We start from the raw sequence: 19746 nt of genomic DNA on the forward strand, positions 1-19746 counted from the left end.
GGCTGCAGTGAAGTGGCGTGATCTTGGCTCAGTGCAACCTCCACTGCCCGGGTTCAAGCGATTCTCCTGCCTCAGCCTCCCTAGTAGCTGGGATTATAGGTGTGCACCACCACATCTGGCTAATTTTTGTATTTTTAGTAGAGATGGAGTTTTGCCATGTTGGCCCGGCTGGTCTTGAACTCCTGACCTCAGGTGATCCACCCGCCTCGGCCTCCCAAAGTGCTAGGATTACAGGTGTGAGCCACCATGCCTGGCCTAGTTTTATTTTTTTAATTATGGAAGCATTATATGATCATTATAACATTTAAATTCAAGTCCCTTCCCAGTTCCTCTCCTGAGAAGTGAGTACTATTAATAATTTGGTGTGTTAGCCGGGGCGGTGGCTTTAAGATTATGTCCTATCAATTTAACAACTTCAGCAGAAAGAGCGCATGCCTTCCTAAGAATTACAACAGAAATTATAGGATTGACTTTCATTGGCCTAGATTAATGGACCTGGATCAAATAAATACTCCTGGACCTTAATATGTGGTCACTGTGACCACAGGTTCATAGGCATGACAGTGGAGGAGCTGTATTTTAGGATATTAGGCTATACTAGAATAATAAATTCCAAATCCCAGGGACTAAACATAACTAAACATTTATTAACACTCTTAATCATGCAAAGTCTGCTGCAAGTTCAGACAGTCCATCTGGTAACTCAAGGATCCATACTGTTCTTATCTTCATCTTATCATTCAGCCTCCACAGTTGCTTCAGCAGAGAGTGAGGGAGCCCAGAGGGTTGTACATAAGCTCTAAATGCTTCAGCCTGTACTTACACAGAGCTCATAGCCCAGTGCAGAATTGGCCACATGGTTCTACCAAACTGTTAGGGGGCTGGAAAGTGTGTGAAATAACATGGCTTTTTGATGAGCAGAAATGTGTTTCCACAAGCTGTTACAAAAGAAGGGTAGTGATACAGGTAGGTAAAACGTGTCCCCTACAGACTGGGACCCTAAACAATGTTTAAAATGTTGATATATAAAAATGTAGTCAATCTTTGAAACTACTCACTCTATGAAATGCTTTTTGCTTAAATTTGACTTGTTTAATGCAGTTCATTAGTTTGTGCTTCAAAACCACCGAACTTAAAAGTAATTTCTAGAACACAACCCCATTTATAGGTTGGAGACTGTGCCTGTCATAACCACACCGTTAAATCACCTGGTAATTGCTAAATTCCATGGATATTTTAGGTACCTATTTTAGGTACCTGTTTTATTATCTTTGATGATAATAGACTGTTTCTGTCTTAGAACAACTTCTTCTTCACCCCCTTCTTCCTCCTCCTCCTCTTTTCCTCTTCTTCTTCCTCTTCCTCTTTTTTTTTTTTTGAGACAGAGTCTCGCTCTGTCGCCCAGGCTGGAGTGCAGTGGCGCGATCTAGGCTCACTGCAAGCTCCGCCTCCCGGGTTCACGCCATTCTCCTGCCTCAGCCTCCCGAGTAGCTGAGACTACAGGAGTGTGCCACCATGCTTGGCTAATTTTTTTGTATTTTTGGTAGAGACAGGTTTTCAGCATGTTGGTCAGGCTGGTCTCAAACTTCTGACCTCAAATGATCTGTCTGCCTTGGCCTCCCAAAATGTCTTAAGTGTCTTTTTTTTCTTTTTTTTAAGAGACACGGTCTCACTCTCTTTCCCAGGCTGGAGTGCAGTGGCAACGATCATAGCTCACTGCATCCTCGAACTCCTGGCCCCAAGGGATCCTCCCATTTTGGCCTCCCAAAGCACTGAGATTGCAGGCGTGAGACACCTCACCTGACTTGTCTGAGAACGTCTTTTAAAAAAAATCCCTTCTCTTGGGTTTTCTGTTACCCATATGTCTACTCAACTTGGTTATCTCAGCTTTGTTGTTGCAATGCAAAAGCAGCCATAGACAATGCATGCATGAATGAGTGTCGTGCATTCCAATAAAATTTTGTTTTAAAAATAGGTAGTGGAGCCGGGCGCGGTGGCTCACGCCTGTAATCCCAGCACTTTGGGAGGCCGAGGTGGGCGGATCACCTGAGGTCAAGAGTTCGAGACCAGCCTCAACATGGAGAAACCCCGTCTCTACTAAAAATACAAAATTAGCTGGGTGTGGTGGTGCATGCCTGTAATCCCAGCTATTCGGGAGGCTGAGGTAGGAGAATTGCTTGAACCTGGGAGGCGGAGGTTGCAGTGAGCCGAGATCGCGCCATTGCACTCCAGCCTGGGCAACAAGAGCGAAACTCCAGCTCCATAAAAAAAAAAAAAAAAAAAAAAATAGGTAGTGGGACATAGTTTATTTACCTGTAATCTTCCTAGCTTAGTTCATCCTTATTGTTCTTCTGAAGCAACTCTTCTTCCTTCCCTGTTAAATTTGTGTTTGTAGATGGTTTTTAGCTACCTTTCATTTCATACTTCTTTAGTAGCCTCATTCACATTCATTATTTTAACCATCTCTGATGTTGGCATCAGATTTGAGGAAGGTTTTGGCTTTGTCACTTACTGGCTATTTGACTGTGGGCAAGTCACTTAATGTGTCTGAGTCCTGTAAAGTCAGGCTAATATCTGCTTGCAGTTGTTGTAAGCATAAGATTATATATAAAGAGTTGAGCATTAAGATTGGCAAGTAATACATGGATGACAAATGATAACTCCTTGTTTCTGTTCTTGTCTTTACACATGTTTACCCTCATATCTGCATCGTGATCCCAGAAGTTTCTTTAGAGTTCTAGTTTTTACTATATATCTCTACTGGGCATTTTTATTTAACTCTTCTGTAGTGTCAGTTAAGAAGCATTCAGCTATCCCAGCACTTTGGGAGGCCGAGGCGGGTGGATCACGAGGTCAGGAGATCGAGACCACAGTGAAACCCCGTCTCTACTAAAAATACAAAAAATTAGCCGGGCATGGTGGCAGACGCCTGTAGTCCCAGCTACTCGGAGAGGCTGAGGCAGGAGAATGGCGTGAACCCGGGAGGCGGAGCTTGCAGTGCGCCGAGATTGCGCCACTGCACTCCAGCCTGGGCGACAGAGCAAGACTCCGTCTCAAAAAAAAAAAAAAAAAAAAAAAAAAAAAAGAAGCATTCAGCGTCACGTAATAGAGTCATTTTATACAACAAATTTGGAAGCGGCATTCTAGAGCTCAGTGATGGTGTCAGGGCATTTTCGTACATCTCTTCGTCTTTTCCCTCATGGTTTCAAGATACTGCAGTAGCTTCCAGCAGCCTGTCCTCCCACATCTGTATACAAAACAATTTTATGAAGTAGTCACAAGACAGGGCTTCTCTTTGTGTATTTTTTCCTTTTTATTATAAAAATTATTGTTTTTAAAAAAGTTAATTAGGAAATAGAATCTGTAGGGATTGAACATGTTAAGGTGGGAGAAAGTGTAGGATGATTGTCAAATTTTTGGCTTAAATGTCTAAATTCTAGATGGATGGTAGTGCCACTAATGTAAGAAAAGAGGTATGTAAAAGAAGATTAAGAAGTAGATAAATTTCATTTTAGACTTGTTGAATAGAGGTACCTGTGGCAGATGGACTGCCTGTGCACCTGCCACTCCTCCTCCTGTAGAAGCTTTATTGAGGTATAATTCATATGCCATAAGATTCAGTTGCTAAGGTATACACTTGAGTGGTTTTTTAGTGTATTTACGTAGTTGTGCAACCATAACCACAATTGAATTTTAGAATATTTTTGTCATCCCAAAAAGAAAACCCTGTACCCATTAGCAGTCCTTTCCTCCTCCTCCATGTGCTAGCAGCCATTATCTATTTTCTGTCTCTGAATTTGCCTATTCTAGTGAATTATTCTGTTCATCATGTTTTCCCCTTCTTCTTTTTGAGTTCTTTTGTAGAAAGGACTGTAGGTCATGCCCAATTACTAGTTTGCTAACCATGACTCGTCCCTTTCTTTCTGTCAGTCTAGTATCTGAAATAATTAATTTATAGCAGATAGTAGCTTTGCTGATATTTGGGTGAATTAGTAGATCATTCATAACAGTGAGTTTTGTTAGTGTTTGAGTAACCAGGATTAATAACCACTGGTCAAGAGTATTTATTCAGAGTTCCTTCATATGACTTTAGAAGGGTCTCTGCTTCGTTCCCCTCTTACTTTTCAACCTTACTACTTGCAATTCTCTAGCTCATGTTTGATGTTCCAGCAACATTGAACCTACTTACAGTTCTTAAATGCTCTGTTTTACCCCACTTCTTTGTCTTTGCTCATTAGATCTTCTCTAATGAGCAGAATCCTCCCCCCCAGGGGTTTTCAGTTGCCCAATTCCTGTTTATGTCTTTAGGCTCAGTCAGCAAATCAGAAATTTTAGCTTTCTACCCCTGGGGAACCCTCTTTACAGAGCCCTCTATTGTTCTTACCGTATTATGTTATGTAAGAGTGTCTATATATTTGATTTCTCTAGACCAGAGATCTCTGAACTTTTTATTGCTCACCTGTAAAAAATGTTTGAGCATATGACTGCACAGTTTGTAAATTATGTACATGTATTAGTGTAGTGACATATTAAATATCAGCAAAGCTTTGAAGGCCAAGGATGACTCACACCTGTAATCCCAGTACTTTGGGAGGCCAAGGCAGGCGGATCACTTGAGGCCAGGAGTTTGAGACCAACTTGGGCAACGTAGTGAAACCCTGTCTCTTTAAAAAGTATATATAAATATTATTACTCAGGCATGATGGTGTGTGCCTGTAGTCCTAGCTACTTGGTAGGCTGAGGCAGGAGGATCACTTAAGCCCAGGAGTTTGAGGCTACAGTGAGCTATGGTTGCACCCTAGAGTGGGTGAAGTGCTAATGCTTTCATCTTGTCTGTAACTTTATAATCAGTGACAACTATGGGTTTCTTGATGGTAGGAACTCAATACATGTTGATCTAAACTCTTTTCTCAATGTCTTGCCTGTTCTTTATCCACCCCTCATTGGGTGTTAGGTCTTCCTTTTCTTTGTATATCTTATCATAGCACTTACCATGCTGTATATTACAATTATTGGTATATACTTATCTCCTTTCAATAGATTATAAGTCTCCTGCTCATGGGTCCTCTTTTATTTATGATGCTCCTAGTAGTCTGCATGGTGCTTAGCACATAATAGACAATTTATAGAATGAATAAATTGATTCAAGTGGAATTAATTGATACTAATCTGAGAATAATTAAGACAGTGATTCTTTTATAGTATTGAAAGATAGTAGGACCACTTACTTTAAAACTGCTTATAGTTTTAAGCAGTGCATCTCAAATTGTTTGTGATGATGGACCAGTTTTAGTTTCCAATCCATTGTGTACTGATGCTTTTGTAAACAATAAAAATTAAATACTAGAAACATGACATAAAAGAGACATAGAAAATATAGGCCCTAATTTTTAATTATTAGATTCAAAAGAAATACAATTATTCCCAACTTCTGTACTTATCTTATTGTAGATTATTACCAAAGAGTCTATGGACCCTTCCTGGACCCAGGTTGACCATACTTTGAGACTCAGGGTATAAAGCACTTTATATCATTTAATTCTCCTAACTGTTTGGGGTAGGTACTGTTTGCACCATTTATAGGAAATGAGGGGACAGAGAAGTTAGGCAAATTGTCCAAGGTTACATAGGTACTACATAAAACAGCTGGATGGTGGCTCATCCCAGCACTTTGGGAGGCTGAGGCAGGTGGATCACCTGAGGTCAGGAGTGGAGACCAGCCTGGCCAATGTGGTGAAACCCTGTCTCCACTAAAAATACAAAAATCAGCTGGGTGTGGTGGCATGCACCTATAATCCGAGCTATTCAGGAGGCTGAGGCTGGAGAATCTCCTGAACCCAGGAGGTGGAGGTTTCAGTGAGCTGAGATCACACCACTGCACTCCAGCCTGGGCAACACAGTGAGACTCCATCTCAGTAAACAAACCAGCCAACCAACCAACCAACCAACCAACCAACCAGGATTCAAACAAAGGTAGTCCAATCTGGCTCCAAAGTCCGTATGCTAGTCTCTTTCTGGTTTTGAAAAGATGAAATAAGGTAGCATTCTACTCTAAGAATGTTAAGAGCAGACATGGATGAAGGCAAAAAACAGTTACAAGTCAGAATGTAATTCATTTGCCTAGAAAAGAGAAGGGTAAGAAGTCACATAATGATTTGCATATAAAAGTAGAGTTATGGAGATGGTGACAAGCTGTTCTTTTATCCCTTGAGTCAGGATTTGCTTATGTTTTACCTTAGTATTAAAGTCCCCCATTTGTGAAAAAAAAAAAAAAGAAGCGATGGTATTTCTTTGAAATGTTTCTTTTTGCCCTGACTCAGTTTCACATACTGAGTGTAATTGTTCCTGAGGGAGATTGGTTCCCAGATCCATGAATACCAAAATCCAAAGATGCTCAGTCCCTTATATAAAACAGCATAACATTTGCCTATAACCTACCCACATCCTCCTCATACTTTAAGTCATCTCTAGATAACCTAGAATGCCTAATACAGTGTAAATGCTATGTAAATATTTGTTAGGCTCCATTGGTTTTTTAATTTGTATTACTTTTTATAGCTGTATTGTTATTTACTTATTTGAATATTTTTGACCCGTCGTTGAATCTGTGGTTGTGGAACCCTGGAATACAGAGGGTCAACTGTACTTTGTTTCTTCTATTCTTCCTCTTAACTCTTTTCTTATTTGATAGTAACATCAACCAAATTGCTGTGATTACATTCATATGAAAATACAGAAATAACCTTTCTTTCTCCAGGTATCAGTATTTTAAGAACAAATTGTAAGTAATGATTACATATTATGATGCTAATGGAGTAGAGATCATATTGCTGTCTTAATTGTTTTCTATCATAAAATTCATGATTGAATGAAATTGAAAACAGACTATTTCAATGGTAACAACAGTTGAAATTTTTAATAAACTTTAAAAAATCTTCTTCCTATAGAAATCTGGTTAAGAAGTACTGCCCCAAACGTTCATCCAAAGATGAAGAGCCACGGTAAATTACATACCTGTTCATTAATGCATATTAAAAAATTTAAAAATAGTTATATTTTTATTAGTAAGATAAATATATTCTTAGCTTTTTATAAAGATTTTATAAAGTTTAATTTAAAAATTAATGTTTATGAAAGAAGTAACTACTGTTTATCTTTTATGAGGATAAATACTGTAGTGGGCTTGATCAACAGTTTTCTAGAATAGTCAAATACAGATTTTCAATTAAAATGTAGACTAGGACTCCACTTGAGTGATTTAGTCTGCAGAAGAAAAGCATATTTTTCACGCTTGGTTGTGTAGTTGTTGGCTTCTTAGATTCTTGCTTTTACTCTTATAGATAGTAAAACAATTTGGTATAAAGGGATGTTGAAAAGCACTGAGAGTTTTTGCATTAGAAATAAATAAAAAGGTTAGAAATCACGTACGAGTTTTTTTGTGGTCTTAAAGAGGAATATGTGGATGACTGTTTAGTTGGAGAAACAAGAGGAGACTCGACTTAAACAAGCAACTCTGTATATAATTGTCAGTTGTTAGGATTCTCAGGTTTAGTGTTAATGGAGTCCTATCTGAGCCGTTAATCTTCAGCTGTAAGAGAGTGTTCCGCAGTATGTTCAAAGTAGATATATACATTAATACAGTGATTCTCTTTGTTTCTCTCCTTCCCTCACACACGTTTTTACCCTTATTTTTGACCCTTCTACCCCCTTTGGTGTCAACTATAATGGCACTTCACTTCCATTCAGGATATGGGCAGGCATACAGGCAGCTGTGTCCAGAGCTGATAGCAAAATTGTTCTGTAGATCAGCCATCGAGATGCATTTGGCAAGCACATCATCTCTGCAACAGGTTCAGCTGCCAAGCCTAGGAATCCAACCAAGTTCATTCCCAAGCTCAGGCCAGTCAGTTGGCAACTTAAGAGATTCCAGTATGCCAAAAGAGCCTGCAGGTAGTATTCTTATTATTTTTTGACCCCAAATATCGCTTTACTAATAAATGAAAGACTACTTGAAGATATACAAACATGTACGACTTGAGCTTAATGCAGGATTTTTTTCCATATGAAGTTAATTTAGAACTAGTAGATGAGATTTAGGTTGAATATGCTAAAATTTGTGAAATGTTAGATTCAGTCCATACCTCACCAACATTTGTAATGAAAATAAAAGTAAGTCTCACCATTTTGAAATGTTTTTGCCAGGTTTACCTCGTGTGTAGCCTTTTTTAATATCCTTAATGAGTTAAATGACTATGCAGGACAGCGAGAAGTTGTAGCAGAAGAAATGGCGCACAGAGTATATGGTGAATTAATGAGATATGCTCATGATCTGAAAACTGAAAGGAAAATGGTAATTCTTACAATTTTCATTGAATTGCAATAATATATGAAATAGTCACACAGAAACACTTTGTTTTTTTTAAAATGTGTGTTCAGCATAAACTGGTTTTCTATTTCACTACATTTCTTCTAGCTAAAAATTATCGCAAAATACTCTTGCTAATTTATGATCCTTTTGGATTTAAGTTGGGCAAACTACAGCCTATGGGCCAAACCCAACCAACTGCTTGGTTTTGTTTGCTAGTTGCCACAGGCTAAGAATGATTTTTATATTTTTAGATGGTTGAAAAAAGAATAATATTTCGTGACATTGACAGTTATATGAAATTTTATTTTTAATGTTCATACATAAAATTTTATTGGAACAGACCCACATTCATTGACTTTTATATTGCCTGTGGCTGCTTTTGCATTAGCAGAGTTGAGTGTCACAGAGACAGTGTGACTTAAAAAGCCTACAATATTTATCTGACCTTGTATAAGAAATGTTTGTCATCCACTGTTCAAGACAATCATTATTTTCCTGGAAATTGTATCTGTTTTCAAGGTTATATGTAAAGTGTTAAGACAATATCCTATAAAATGCATTTTTAGGAAGATTTGCTTTACTTTCTTCCTAAGTCTAGGTAAAGTTATATAATCAGTACCTTGAAAAAATAAAGTGAAAGCCTTTTGGGGACTTTAGACTTTAATGTTTAAATGTAATTATTTTTATTTGTTTTTGTTTTATTTTGTTTTTTTGTTTTTTTTGGCTGTGGTTATAATCTTCAGCATCTGCAAGAAGGACGAAAAGCTCAACAATATCTTGACATGTGCTGGAAACAGATGGATAATGTGAGTTATGACGTTTTCATGGTTGATATAAAATCTTGTAGACTAGATTAGCCCTAAATTCTTTTATGCTTCATATCTGTTTGAGTTTAATGTTTCTCAGTGTATTATTAATAATTTGACATTGGTATTATTGCATAATAGTCAATAAAGTAAATGGAGGATGTGAGGTCATTTTGTCATTTTTCCTGTTGTCCTTTATAACTCTATACTTAAGAACTCTATAATCTTCAATCATTGTGAACATTTAAGGAGATTCTTTGTTTTTTTTTTTTTTTTACTTTAAAGTAGTTACTGTAAAGTATTAATAGAAGATAGAAGTAAGAGGGAAAAGGAGATATATCTTAGAAGACTATTTCCTGAGGACTGAGAATAATCAAGATTCTTTTTCTACCTTTAACTTAGCACTTGATTTCTCTTGACTTCATTTTTAGCATGTGAAAAATGAAGAGAGTGAACGAGATGATATGAAATGTTTCTTCCAGTTCAGTCATTGTATAATTTTGTAAATGCTCCTGATACTGGCCTGCTAATAGAGACCTTCCCATTGTAGGAAATAAAGTACTTTGTAGGGCAAAATTATAAAGGCATAATAATTATTTACTTAAAAATTTCCCCAAGGCACTTCCTCATGTGGTTTTTCTTAAATGCTCTTGTATATAATTTGTAAAACAAGATGTTCACATGGAACACTGCAGTTGCCTTTACATAAAATGCTCTATAATCTGTGTCATGGGATTAGAGTCAAAAAAACAAAAAAAGCTCTATTAAATGATATTCTGTAGTATAAGATACTCTTTTTGGACCCTCAAGTTATCGAACAGTTTACTCTTTACTAGCATATTTCTCTGGTGGACACTGCGTGTTCCTTGAAAATTATGCTGAAGAGAGTTTTTCCATGTTAATCAGTTTAGCCTGTGCTTGTTAGAAAAAGTACTTTGAGATTAAAAATCTCATGCATATACTTCCATTGCTTTCAGCCTGTTTTCTTTCCCTTTTAAAAATGCATATTCAAAACTTTGATTACATTTCTACTATGTAACTACCATTGATGTAATATTGAGAGTTCTTAGGTATATTAATAATCTGTTTTCATTTTCATTTTGATTTTCTAATTGGTTTCAGCAAGACTTTACAAAGTATTTATGTTGATTAAGTTTTAAATTGCCTTAACTGTCATCCTTAGTATCTGCCGCCTAATGAGTGTGTGTGTTTTCATTTGCAGAAAATAACATACTCCTACATTCATGAGTCATTGGTTCCTTTAAAAATTGGTGTTGGCACAAATTATTCTTAATAGGTGCCAACTTGCCTTTAGAACAATTGACAGTTGTTAAGCAAAAGTTTTAGAGGTCATAAGAAAGAAAGAAGCATCAAAAATGTAGGAGAGATTTCTGTAAGGCATTAACAATACTATTAAAAAAGGTGAGTTCAGCTCTATTTTTGTTTATTGAAAAGTATCCTTGACATGTACTCTGGAGGTACAAAAGTAAGTATGACATGGTTCTTGTTTTTGTAGCACCTGCAGTCTAGTGAGGGAAACTAACCAATATAATTTCTGTTTAATATGTAGAAACAAGTGTAGGATCCCATTTCCTAGTTCCATGTCTTCCTGTTTAGTCAAGAAAATGAAATTGTAGAATTCCTAACATGTTTGAAATAATTGTGAGGTGATGTAAAGAACTGGTGGACAGGTTGAATTAGTGACAGAGTATTAAAAATTGAGGAAAAAAATTAAAAGACAGTTATTAACCTTGGGATGAATAAAGTAGGCAGTACTGGCATTTAAGATCAGGACAGAAGAGCCTGTAAAGGAGGTCTTAAAGGAATGGCCAGAGGTTAAGAAGATAGAAGCAACAGAGATGCCAGGTCCATCAGTTAGGAGGCTCCAAGTAACAGAGCATACAATTTTATAAGAGCAGAGCTCAGAAATGGAGCAGTTCCATAGTTAGTCAGTAGCCCAGGGTTGTCACCAGGCTCCATCTCCTTTTCACCTGTCTACTTTGCCATCTTGACCAGGTGCTCTTTTCCTCAGCCATGTCTCCTTAAGGTCAACAGTAGGCTTAAACAGCTAAACACCATATCCTCATTCAGTTTTATCCAGAGGTGAGAAAAAGGCAGCATTTCACTTCCAACTATCCACATTTTATCAGGGAAGAAAAGCTTTCCCAGAAAGTCCCCAGCAAATTTCCTCTGGGTGCCTTTGACAGAATTAGATTACTTACCTCTGCCCTGGCTGTGAGGTGTCTAGGAGAGCAAGTATTAGCTGTTTTCCGCCTCTGTACTGGGCGGGGCAGGCTCTGCTAAGCAAGAGGAGGAGAGTAGAAGTGGCTGTTCTTCGTCTGCCACACCAAGGATGAAGGGAAAAACAGTCTTTTCTGGAATATATTTCTATCTTGTATAATGTTATATTATCTTTCAGGGAAGGAGCATTTTTAATATTATTGTACTACTAGTTCTTTTGCTTTTGCAAGGAATTATTAGGTAGGTGTTTTTCCACAAATAAGATACCAAATATAAAAATACTTTTGTACGTAAGTAGCCTCAGTTTGTATCAAAATTAGTAGCCTGTAGTTACTTGATTGGAAAACACAGCTCTGAATTCAGTTTCAGAGAATGAAATGTGGAAACTTAATTTTCATAGCAAAGTGACTTTATATATGAGTATTTAAATATTTTAGGGGCTTTGAGTAAATTACAAGTATCTCATTCGGTGTCTCATACTAATCAAAATACCTGTACAAAATAAAGCCTACATTTAAATAAATTTGTAAAAAATGCTGGAGTGCATTTATTTGATGTAAGTTATAGGCCTATCTGGTTGTAACTGTATTACAAACTGAACTACGAAAACTTTTGGCTACAAATGGCTTGATAAAACAGCTATTGTAGTTTTAAATTGTATTTTAAACTCTTAGTTACTTAAAAGAAAGGGAAATTGCTAACTGCTAGGGAACCATGGGTAAACAAATCCAGAGCAGTAGGTGTCTGAGCTGATACAGTGGCATTTGGAAAAATGGGGACAGGGTGTTTGAGGTATAATGGTTTCCTGGACCTGGTACTTGCTAAGGGCTTGGATTTCCAGGGTAAGAATTTAACATTGTAGCTGGTTCGATAAAGGAGGTTAGGTAAATACAAAATATTGAGATCCCCTGTTTGCTTCTTCTGAGGAATTCTCAGAGCACAGGTTGCAAGGTGTATATTTTCCAGGGAAGAAATTGGAAGTCTTTTGGGATAATCTAATCAGTTAGGGAGAAAAAGCTTATAGAAACTGATGCCAGGTTTTTCCAAGGAAACAAACTACCTGGCCATGTCACCCTGGAGGAAAATATCATAATCTGTAAAGCCCCATCTGTGGAGCTTTCATCGGCTTTTTAAATAAGAGCAGATATCCAAGGATCCCAGGATATTTAAAGAAGACATCTAATGTGCGCCTGAGGGACTAGAACTAATATGTAGGAAAGAAGGCAATGTGACTATGAAAGGAAATGAAAATTAAAATGCAAAAACAAACAAGGAAAATACCTACAGCTGTTAGCTAATATTCTCAAAGGGAATAGAGAAAATTTTACATCCATGAAATAAGGTGTTATTTTAAAAGAAACATATAAAGAACAAAAAATAACTTTATGATAGTAGAAAAAAAATGAAAGATAAAGTTCAATAAAATACCCCAGTAGAGCAAAATGACAGACATTGAAAATGTGGAAAATTAGGAGACTCATCCAGTAGGTTCATTTCCAAAATAGTAAACATACTAGAAAAGAGAAAACATAGAAAAGGAACAAAACCTAGAAAAGGACAAAAATAACTCAAGAAAGTTTTCCCAGAACTGAAAGACATGAATTTCCAGATAGAAAGGATATCCCAGGTGCTCAGCACAGTGGGTCCACATCTCTTGAAATTTCAGAACACTTTGGAGAGAAGATTCTACCACCCTCCAGGGAGAAAAAACCCCCAAACAAATAAACATGGTTTGTACAATGGGTCAGGGATCAGAATGGAATAGACAGGATAGTCACACAGGAAGCCAGAAGAATAGTGGAGCAATACTTTTAAGTTTTTGAAGGAAAGTGATTTCCAACTTAGAGTTCTATATCCAGCCAAATTTTGTCGATTAAAAATGATGGTAAAGGCATTATTAGCCATGGAGATTCAGTTATCTCCTGCAGACCTTTTAGGAGGCTGCTGCTGAATGTGTTCTAGCAAAATGAGGAAGTGAATCAAGAAAGGAGAAAGCATAAAACTAGGAAATAGGACATCCAAACAAAGATAGAGGTAAAATGAATCCACACAGGTTGATGGGGGAGGGAAATGCTAAGGTAACAACTATGCATTAGGCCTAGTTGGTAATGAGTTCAAATTCCAGCAAGTTTAGAAGGCTTTGGGAAAGATTTATCAAGAAAATAAAATCAATAGAATTCCTAATGTGTTAGAATTAACTGCAGACAGTTTTAAAGAACTGGAAAAAACGGGTTGAATTATGCATTGGAAACTAAGCAAATTGAAAAAATGAAGACATGTATTAACTCCAGAATTTCAGAAAATTATGTAGGAAAGGAAATATAATATGACATATATTTTACATGGCTCAGTTGTGAATAGTTTTTACAAAGTCATAATAGTTTGAATGAAATAAAATTTAAAAAGATTTGGGGTCTGGGCTGATGGTCTTCGTAGGACACCTGGAAGAAACAATATAAAACCACTTTGGGGGGACTCTGCATATCCCAAGCTACATTGGATCTCACCAAAAAAGTATAAAAATAAATGCCAAAACAAACCAACTGAACAAAAAACGCCAAACCAAAAAAGTCCTCCTGAAGTTGAGGACTTATATTTTTTATAAAAAAATTATAAAACACACATTTTCTGAGTGAGATATATAATAAATATTAACTCAGTCGTGCCTATGTTTTTTTTCTTCATAGTCTGTAATTAATGTCTGATATTTAAGGAATGTAGATTGGTTGTAATAGTAAAATTTATTTTCTAATTTAGAAAGGACAAATTTTACTTAGTGCGCAGTTCATTTCCACACAATACACAGTGGCACATTTTAAAGTTATTTCTTTTTTCTCTCTTTTTAAAATTATTATACTTTAAGTTCTGGGATACATGTGCAGAACGTGCAGGTTTGTTACATAGGTATACATGTGCCGTGGTTGTTTGCTGCACCCATCAACCCGTCATCTATGTTAGTTATTTCTCCTAATGCTGTCTAAAGTTATTTCTTAAATGAAGTTAGCCTAATTTTATTTTCTCAGTGTGATATTTTAATTCTTTTTAACAGAGTAAAAAGAAGTTTGAAAGAGAATGTAGGGAGGCAGAAAAGGCACAACAGAGTTATGAAAGATTGGATAATGATACTAATGCAACGAAGGCAGATGTTGAAAAGGTAAGAAATACTCCAACTTTAATGTCAAAATATTATTATTTGCATAAGGAAAGTAGTCACGACATTTGCATGAGTACAGTATTAGGATTTACTCGAGATACACTGTATCTAAGTCTAAAATATACAAATATTTGCCAACTTTAAATTATACATATTGGTCTGAGAAAGTAATATGTGTTAATTTATTACAATATCTTAGCTGCATTCAAATTTAAAGGAAAGATGTAGTTGCTACTGGGATTGAGTTTTTATCCTATTCCAAAATAGGTTAGAAAGCTAAGATGTGTTGATGGGGTAATAACTAATTAGTTAGAGAATAACTGTTGTAATTTGACTTTGTACAAGAGATCAAGAGGAACAGAACTGTGTTCTAAATAAGCATTCCTTAAAGTATCTGTGGTTCTACACATTGGTGGAAACACTGTTGAATGTTGCATTATTCAATAATCATATTATTATTTAGTTTCACTGTGATTTAAGTTCCATATTTTAGTTGGATATAGGTGGATCATAAAGAAATGTTTTACTGTTAACTTTTTTAACAATCTGAAAATATTCCTAAAGCTACTTGTTTTTCTCTTCTGATTAAAAGCACACTGTTTCAAGCTATAATGTTTTCATTTGTTTTTTTATCTGGATTTGGTAAGGAGAGTCTATATTAGAATGTCTTATTGCTATCAGGGAATACTATTGTAATGAGGGAGGGAAGAATATTGTAATAAGGAGACCACTCTGACAGTAAGATCTGCAAGTGTCTCCTTATATTTTAAATGATATTAATAGTTCACAAAAGTCATGCCACATCATTATTCTTTTGATGTCAGGTGTTGGCTTCTCCATTGATAAAATCTAGTTTTAGTATAATTTTCAAAAAAGTGAATTGCTGTGATTTTGTTGTTGTTCTTGGTAATGATTTTGACCAATTTGCCCCTAGGCCAAACAGCAGTTGAATCTGCGTACGCATATGGCTGATGAAAATAAAAATGAATATGCTGCACAATTACAAAACTTTAATGGAGAACAACATAAACATTTTTATGTAGTGATTCCTCAGATTTACAAGGTAAATCTTAGATATGAAGTTAATCTAGTTTTAGATTAACTGGTGTTTAAATATAAAACTTGTAAATCTTAGACATCAGAATCTTTCTAGATTCACTAGACATCAAGATTAGGGATGAGAGATTCCTTTATGATTATAGATTTGAAAGCAAGTGTTTTCTAACTTTTAAGTCACACATTTTCCTACATATCTACTATTAGTGTTATAAACAGTTTACTAAAACAATGACATTTGTAAGATACATTTAAATACTTTATCATTAAGTATTTTGACATGACAAAGGAGAATTAATTGAATTTGTATATTGTAATCTGCTCACCTAGAATTGAGATGTAGCATTTTTATACCAAACCAGAGTCATTGGCATCAGTCCAGATGGCAGAAATAAATCTACAAAATGTATTTGCTAGCATGGTTTTTGCCTGCTTATCATGCTGGCTCTGTTAGATGATAAATGTAATTCAGACTTTGAGCTTGCTTATAAATCCTGTCTGTCATCACTTGATGATAACAGTTGCCAAACAGCCTCAGGTAAAAAAAGACCTCAGAATTTTCATGAGGGTTAAATTATTTTATTGCCTGTTCTAGAAAGAAGAGAAATTACAGAAAAGGGATTTAGTAAAGCAGTGTTGATGAGGTATTATCTCAATGAGCAGAGCTTATGTGGGAAGAGTGTCAGCCCGGGTACACTTTTTCTTCTTTATGACAAGTTGGAAATACAAAGGAAGCACAGTGAGAGATAGTGAACTGGAGTGGGGACCGGAATTCTGGTCATTGAATCCAGAGGGCCAAGCCTGCCAGTCTTCACTGTGATGCTTTTCTAGGCTTAATAGTTAAGTCTTCATATTCTGGGGAAGCTATAACTTATGGAGATAAACTACCTTTTGTGTTTTGGGCCTGATACTTGGATTTGGACCTTTCTATGGAGCAATTCTTCTGTGAAAATGCAGGTCTCAAAGTCCCAGGCTATGGGAGTCTGGGGACAAAGCAGTGTAACTGCTTTCAACGAAACAGAAAGGTCAGTGCTGGCAAATAGGATATGTCAAAAAAAATGCCTTTAAGTTGTTGGACTTTATGTGTTCCAACATATTTCCTAGTGGCATGTGCCAGTGAATTTTCAGTTGTGAGGATTCCATATGTGCCACTTTAAGCTTGTGACTTCCTGTTTTTCCTCATGTATCCCCAGCTCTGAGCTGTACACTGCAGTAGGTCTGGGTACCTGTTGATAAACAACTAGTATGGACTGTTGGTCCAGCCAGGTCTTACCAAAGTATCCTGAATTAACTTGAGGTTAGAAGTCTCAGACTTGGCCGGGGGCAGTGGCTCACGCCTGTAATCCCAGCACTTTGGGAGGCCAAGGCAGGTGGATCACGAGGTCAAGAGATTGAGACCATCCTGGCCAACATGGTGAAACCCCATCGCTACTAAAAATACAAAAATTAGCTGGGCATGGTGGCATGTGCCTGTAGTCCCAGCTACTTGAGAGGCTGAGGCAGGAGAATTGCTTGAACCTGGGAGGTGGAGGTTGCAGTGAGCCAAGATTGCGCAACTGCACTCCATCCAACCTGGCCACAGAGTGAGACTCCGCCTCAAAAAAAAAAAAAAAAAAAAAAAGTCTCAGACTTGTATATGTTATGGACCAATTGCTTTAAAAAAAAAAAAAAAAAAGCACCAGAATTTTGTCATCAAATGAAATGTTTCCTGGAAGCATTAAACAAGAACTACTCTGATTGAAGAGTAAAAGGTGGGAGTGGTATGGGGCAGGGAGCTGATAGCCAGTAAGGGGTCCTTTTAGAAAGCTAGAATCCCAGTGTCATCTGTTTTTAGGAAAACAGTACTAAGTGCCTTACTATTTTTTTTCTTTCTTTTGTTGTTTAGCACGCCTCAGGTTTTAAGTATTATAAGTCAATAACACTTGTTAAAAGGTATTAACAACAGTGTAACTATGAGGGTAGAAATCTTTATTTTTTGGTGGGGGATCACTAATTGATCTCCTTTAGAATGATTGAAAAATTCAGTTTTCTCTTTTTAAAAAAATTCTTGATTATTAGCAACTACAAGAAATGGACGAACGAAGGACTGTTAAACTCAGTGAGTGTTACAGAGGATTTGCTGACTCAGAACGCAAAGTTATTCCTATCATTTCAAAATGTTTGGAAGGAATGATTCTTGCAGCAAAATCAGTTGATGAAAGAAGAGTAAGTGCTACATAATTATCTTTGAATGCATCTGTTTGGTTTAGGTGTGCAGTTAAGTTAGTGAAATGAGTTGAGAAAGGAATAAAGTAATCTGATGTGTGGTTCTAAATTATATTCTGTAGAAGAATGTCTTGCAATAGATTCCTTTGAGTTCTGAGGTTAATTCTACATGCGAAAGTTCTAATTCTTTCTTAAAAAAAAAAAAAAAAAAAGATTTCTAACTCCCTTCTTCTCCCACTAAGTTTTCAATTCTCATCAAAGAGTCTAACCTAGGAACTGTATGTTACAAATTGCGTTATACTATTAGTTTAGTGAAAATTTAGAGAAGTATGTGGTCAGAGTTGCCTTTAGCACTTGAGCTGGATCAAGAAATGTGGGTAGCATATGGAGTGATGACCCATGAGGAGAAGGAAGGAGGGCATTATGTGCAGATGAAACAGCATAGTCCTCTTCCCCTTGAGGAAATATAGGTAATCACATTGTATCTTGATTAAGGACTAGTGTTCTTTTATGTCAGTAAATGTTGATTGAGTGATCAAAAGCATGGTTGGCAGAAACTGAGGAAAGGCAGTGGCAAGAGAAGAGAACTGGTGTTTGTAGGGTATCAGATATGTGCCACATATTTTAATCTTCATGAACCTGTCAAGTAGATATTATATTAGTGAGGATCCTTTCTGTAACAGCTAATAGAATTCTTACTTAAATTTAGAAAAGAGGATTTTTGGCTTTCAGCATGGCTGGATACAAGTTTATACAACATCATTAGAGTCCTCTTCTCTCTAACTACCCTTTAGCAAATTATTGCCGAGGGTAGCATTACTGACAAAAGTAAGCTATGACTTAAGGATGACTTTTGACTAAATGAAGGGCAAAATGTACTGTTAACAGAAATAGGCAACAAAAGAGAAGAGGTTGTTGTTAGGGGTGGGGAGGAGTTTGTAGAGATACTCTGAAAATAATGATTTTAAGGTGTCAGTAAAGCATTCAGGTAGAGGTATGTATGTCTAAAAACAATATTTATGTGAGTTTAAAAATTTTAAGTACATGGTATTAAACTTTACTTTCAGATGTTTTTTGCACTCAGTAGTGTTTATGAGATCTTTTCCCTGTTGCTCTGTTAACATTCCACAGTATGTATTTAATTTATTTATCTTTTCCCATGTTGGATGAGTTAGAAAGCCTTTCCTACTCATCTTTTACTCTCTTTTACAATTAGATGTTCTTTCCTCACTCCAAAGATTAGCTTCTTTGTTGACATCTATCTTTTAAAGCAAAAAGCCTTTTTCTTTTGAAACTTCTCAAAATTTCTACTTGTTAATAACCTCTTTCTGTATTCTTTTTGTCAGTTAGGTCTTTTTCAGCTAAGTAGTCTTCAGATGAATTTCAGGTGGTTAAAGCTACCAAGTAAAAACATTTTATGGGTATTATAAATTAAGTGGTAATTTGCAAGTATATTTTTCTTTTGGGATTAAAATATTTTGAGTTTGTTACACATTCATGGGAATAAATTATTTACCTTAATGATTACTGTGGAATTATTTAAACTTTGTTGTTTTCTTGTACTGAAAAAGTTATGAAAGCTAATGTAGAATTATGAGCAAGTGAAACAGTTTTAAAACTTAGTTTCTTTTGTACAGGACTCTCAAATGGTGGTAGACTCCTTCAAATCTGGTTTTGAACCTCCAGGAGACTTTCCATTTGAAGATTACAGTCAACATATATATAGAACCATTTCTGATGGGACTATCAGTGCATCCAAACAGGAGAGTGGGAAGATGGATGCCAAAACCACAGTAGGAAAGGCCAAGGGCAAATTGTGGCTCTTTGGAAAGAAGCCAAAGGTAAAAGTCATAAAATTCCTATATGCTGATTAAGTGTACCAACTAAAACAATGTGGGTATTGAATGGAAAATGAT

The 19746-nt window shown here is 36.3% G+C and overlaps 1 protein-coding gene across 6 annotated transcripts in view; it reads left to right on the plus strand.

The window, feature by feature from the left end:
* Window positions 1–19746, plus strand: part of FNBP1L (formin binding protein 1 like) — a 105575-nt gene that overhangs the window by 65819 nt on the left and 20010 nt on the right. For 5 of the 6 annotated variants that reach the window (XM_063625493.1, XM_063625494.1, XM_063625490.1 and 2 more), the window contains exons 3-9: window positions 6948–7001; window positions 8203–8350; window positions 9112–9174; window positions 14465–14569; window positions 15504–15632; window positions 17684–17830; window positions 19468–19671. In XM_063625493.1, coding sequence (XP_063481563.1) covers window positions 6948–7001; window positions 8203–8350; window positions 9112–9174; window positions 14465–14569; window positions 15504–15632; window positions 17684–17830; window positions 19468–19671 — 850 coding nt within the window. Of the gene's footprint in view, window positions 1–6947; window positions 7002–7835; window positions 7951–8202; window positions 8351–9111; window positions 9175–14464; window positions 14570–15503; window positions 15633–17683; window positions 17831–19467; window positions 19672–19746 lie in introns of those variants that run through there. The other variant, XM_063625495.1, reaches the window with a different exon arrangement.

Source organism: Symphalangus syndactylus, chromosome 12 (assembly GCF_028878055.3).
Source record: "Symphalangus syndactylus isolate Jambi chromosome 12, NHGRI_mSymSyn1-v2.1_pri, whole genome shotgun sequence".
Lineage (NCBI taxonomy): Eukaryota > Metazoa > Chordata > Mammalia > Primates > Hylobatidae > Symphalangus > Symphalangus syndactylus.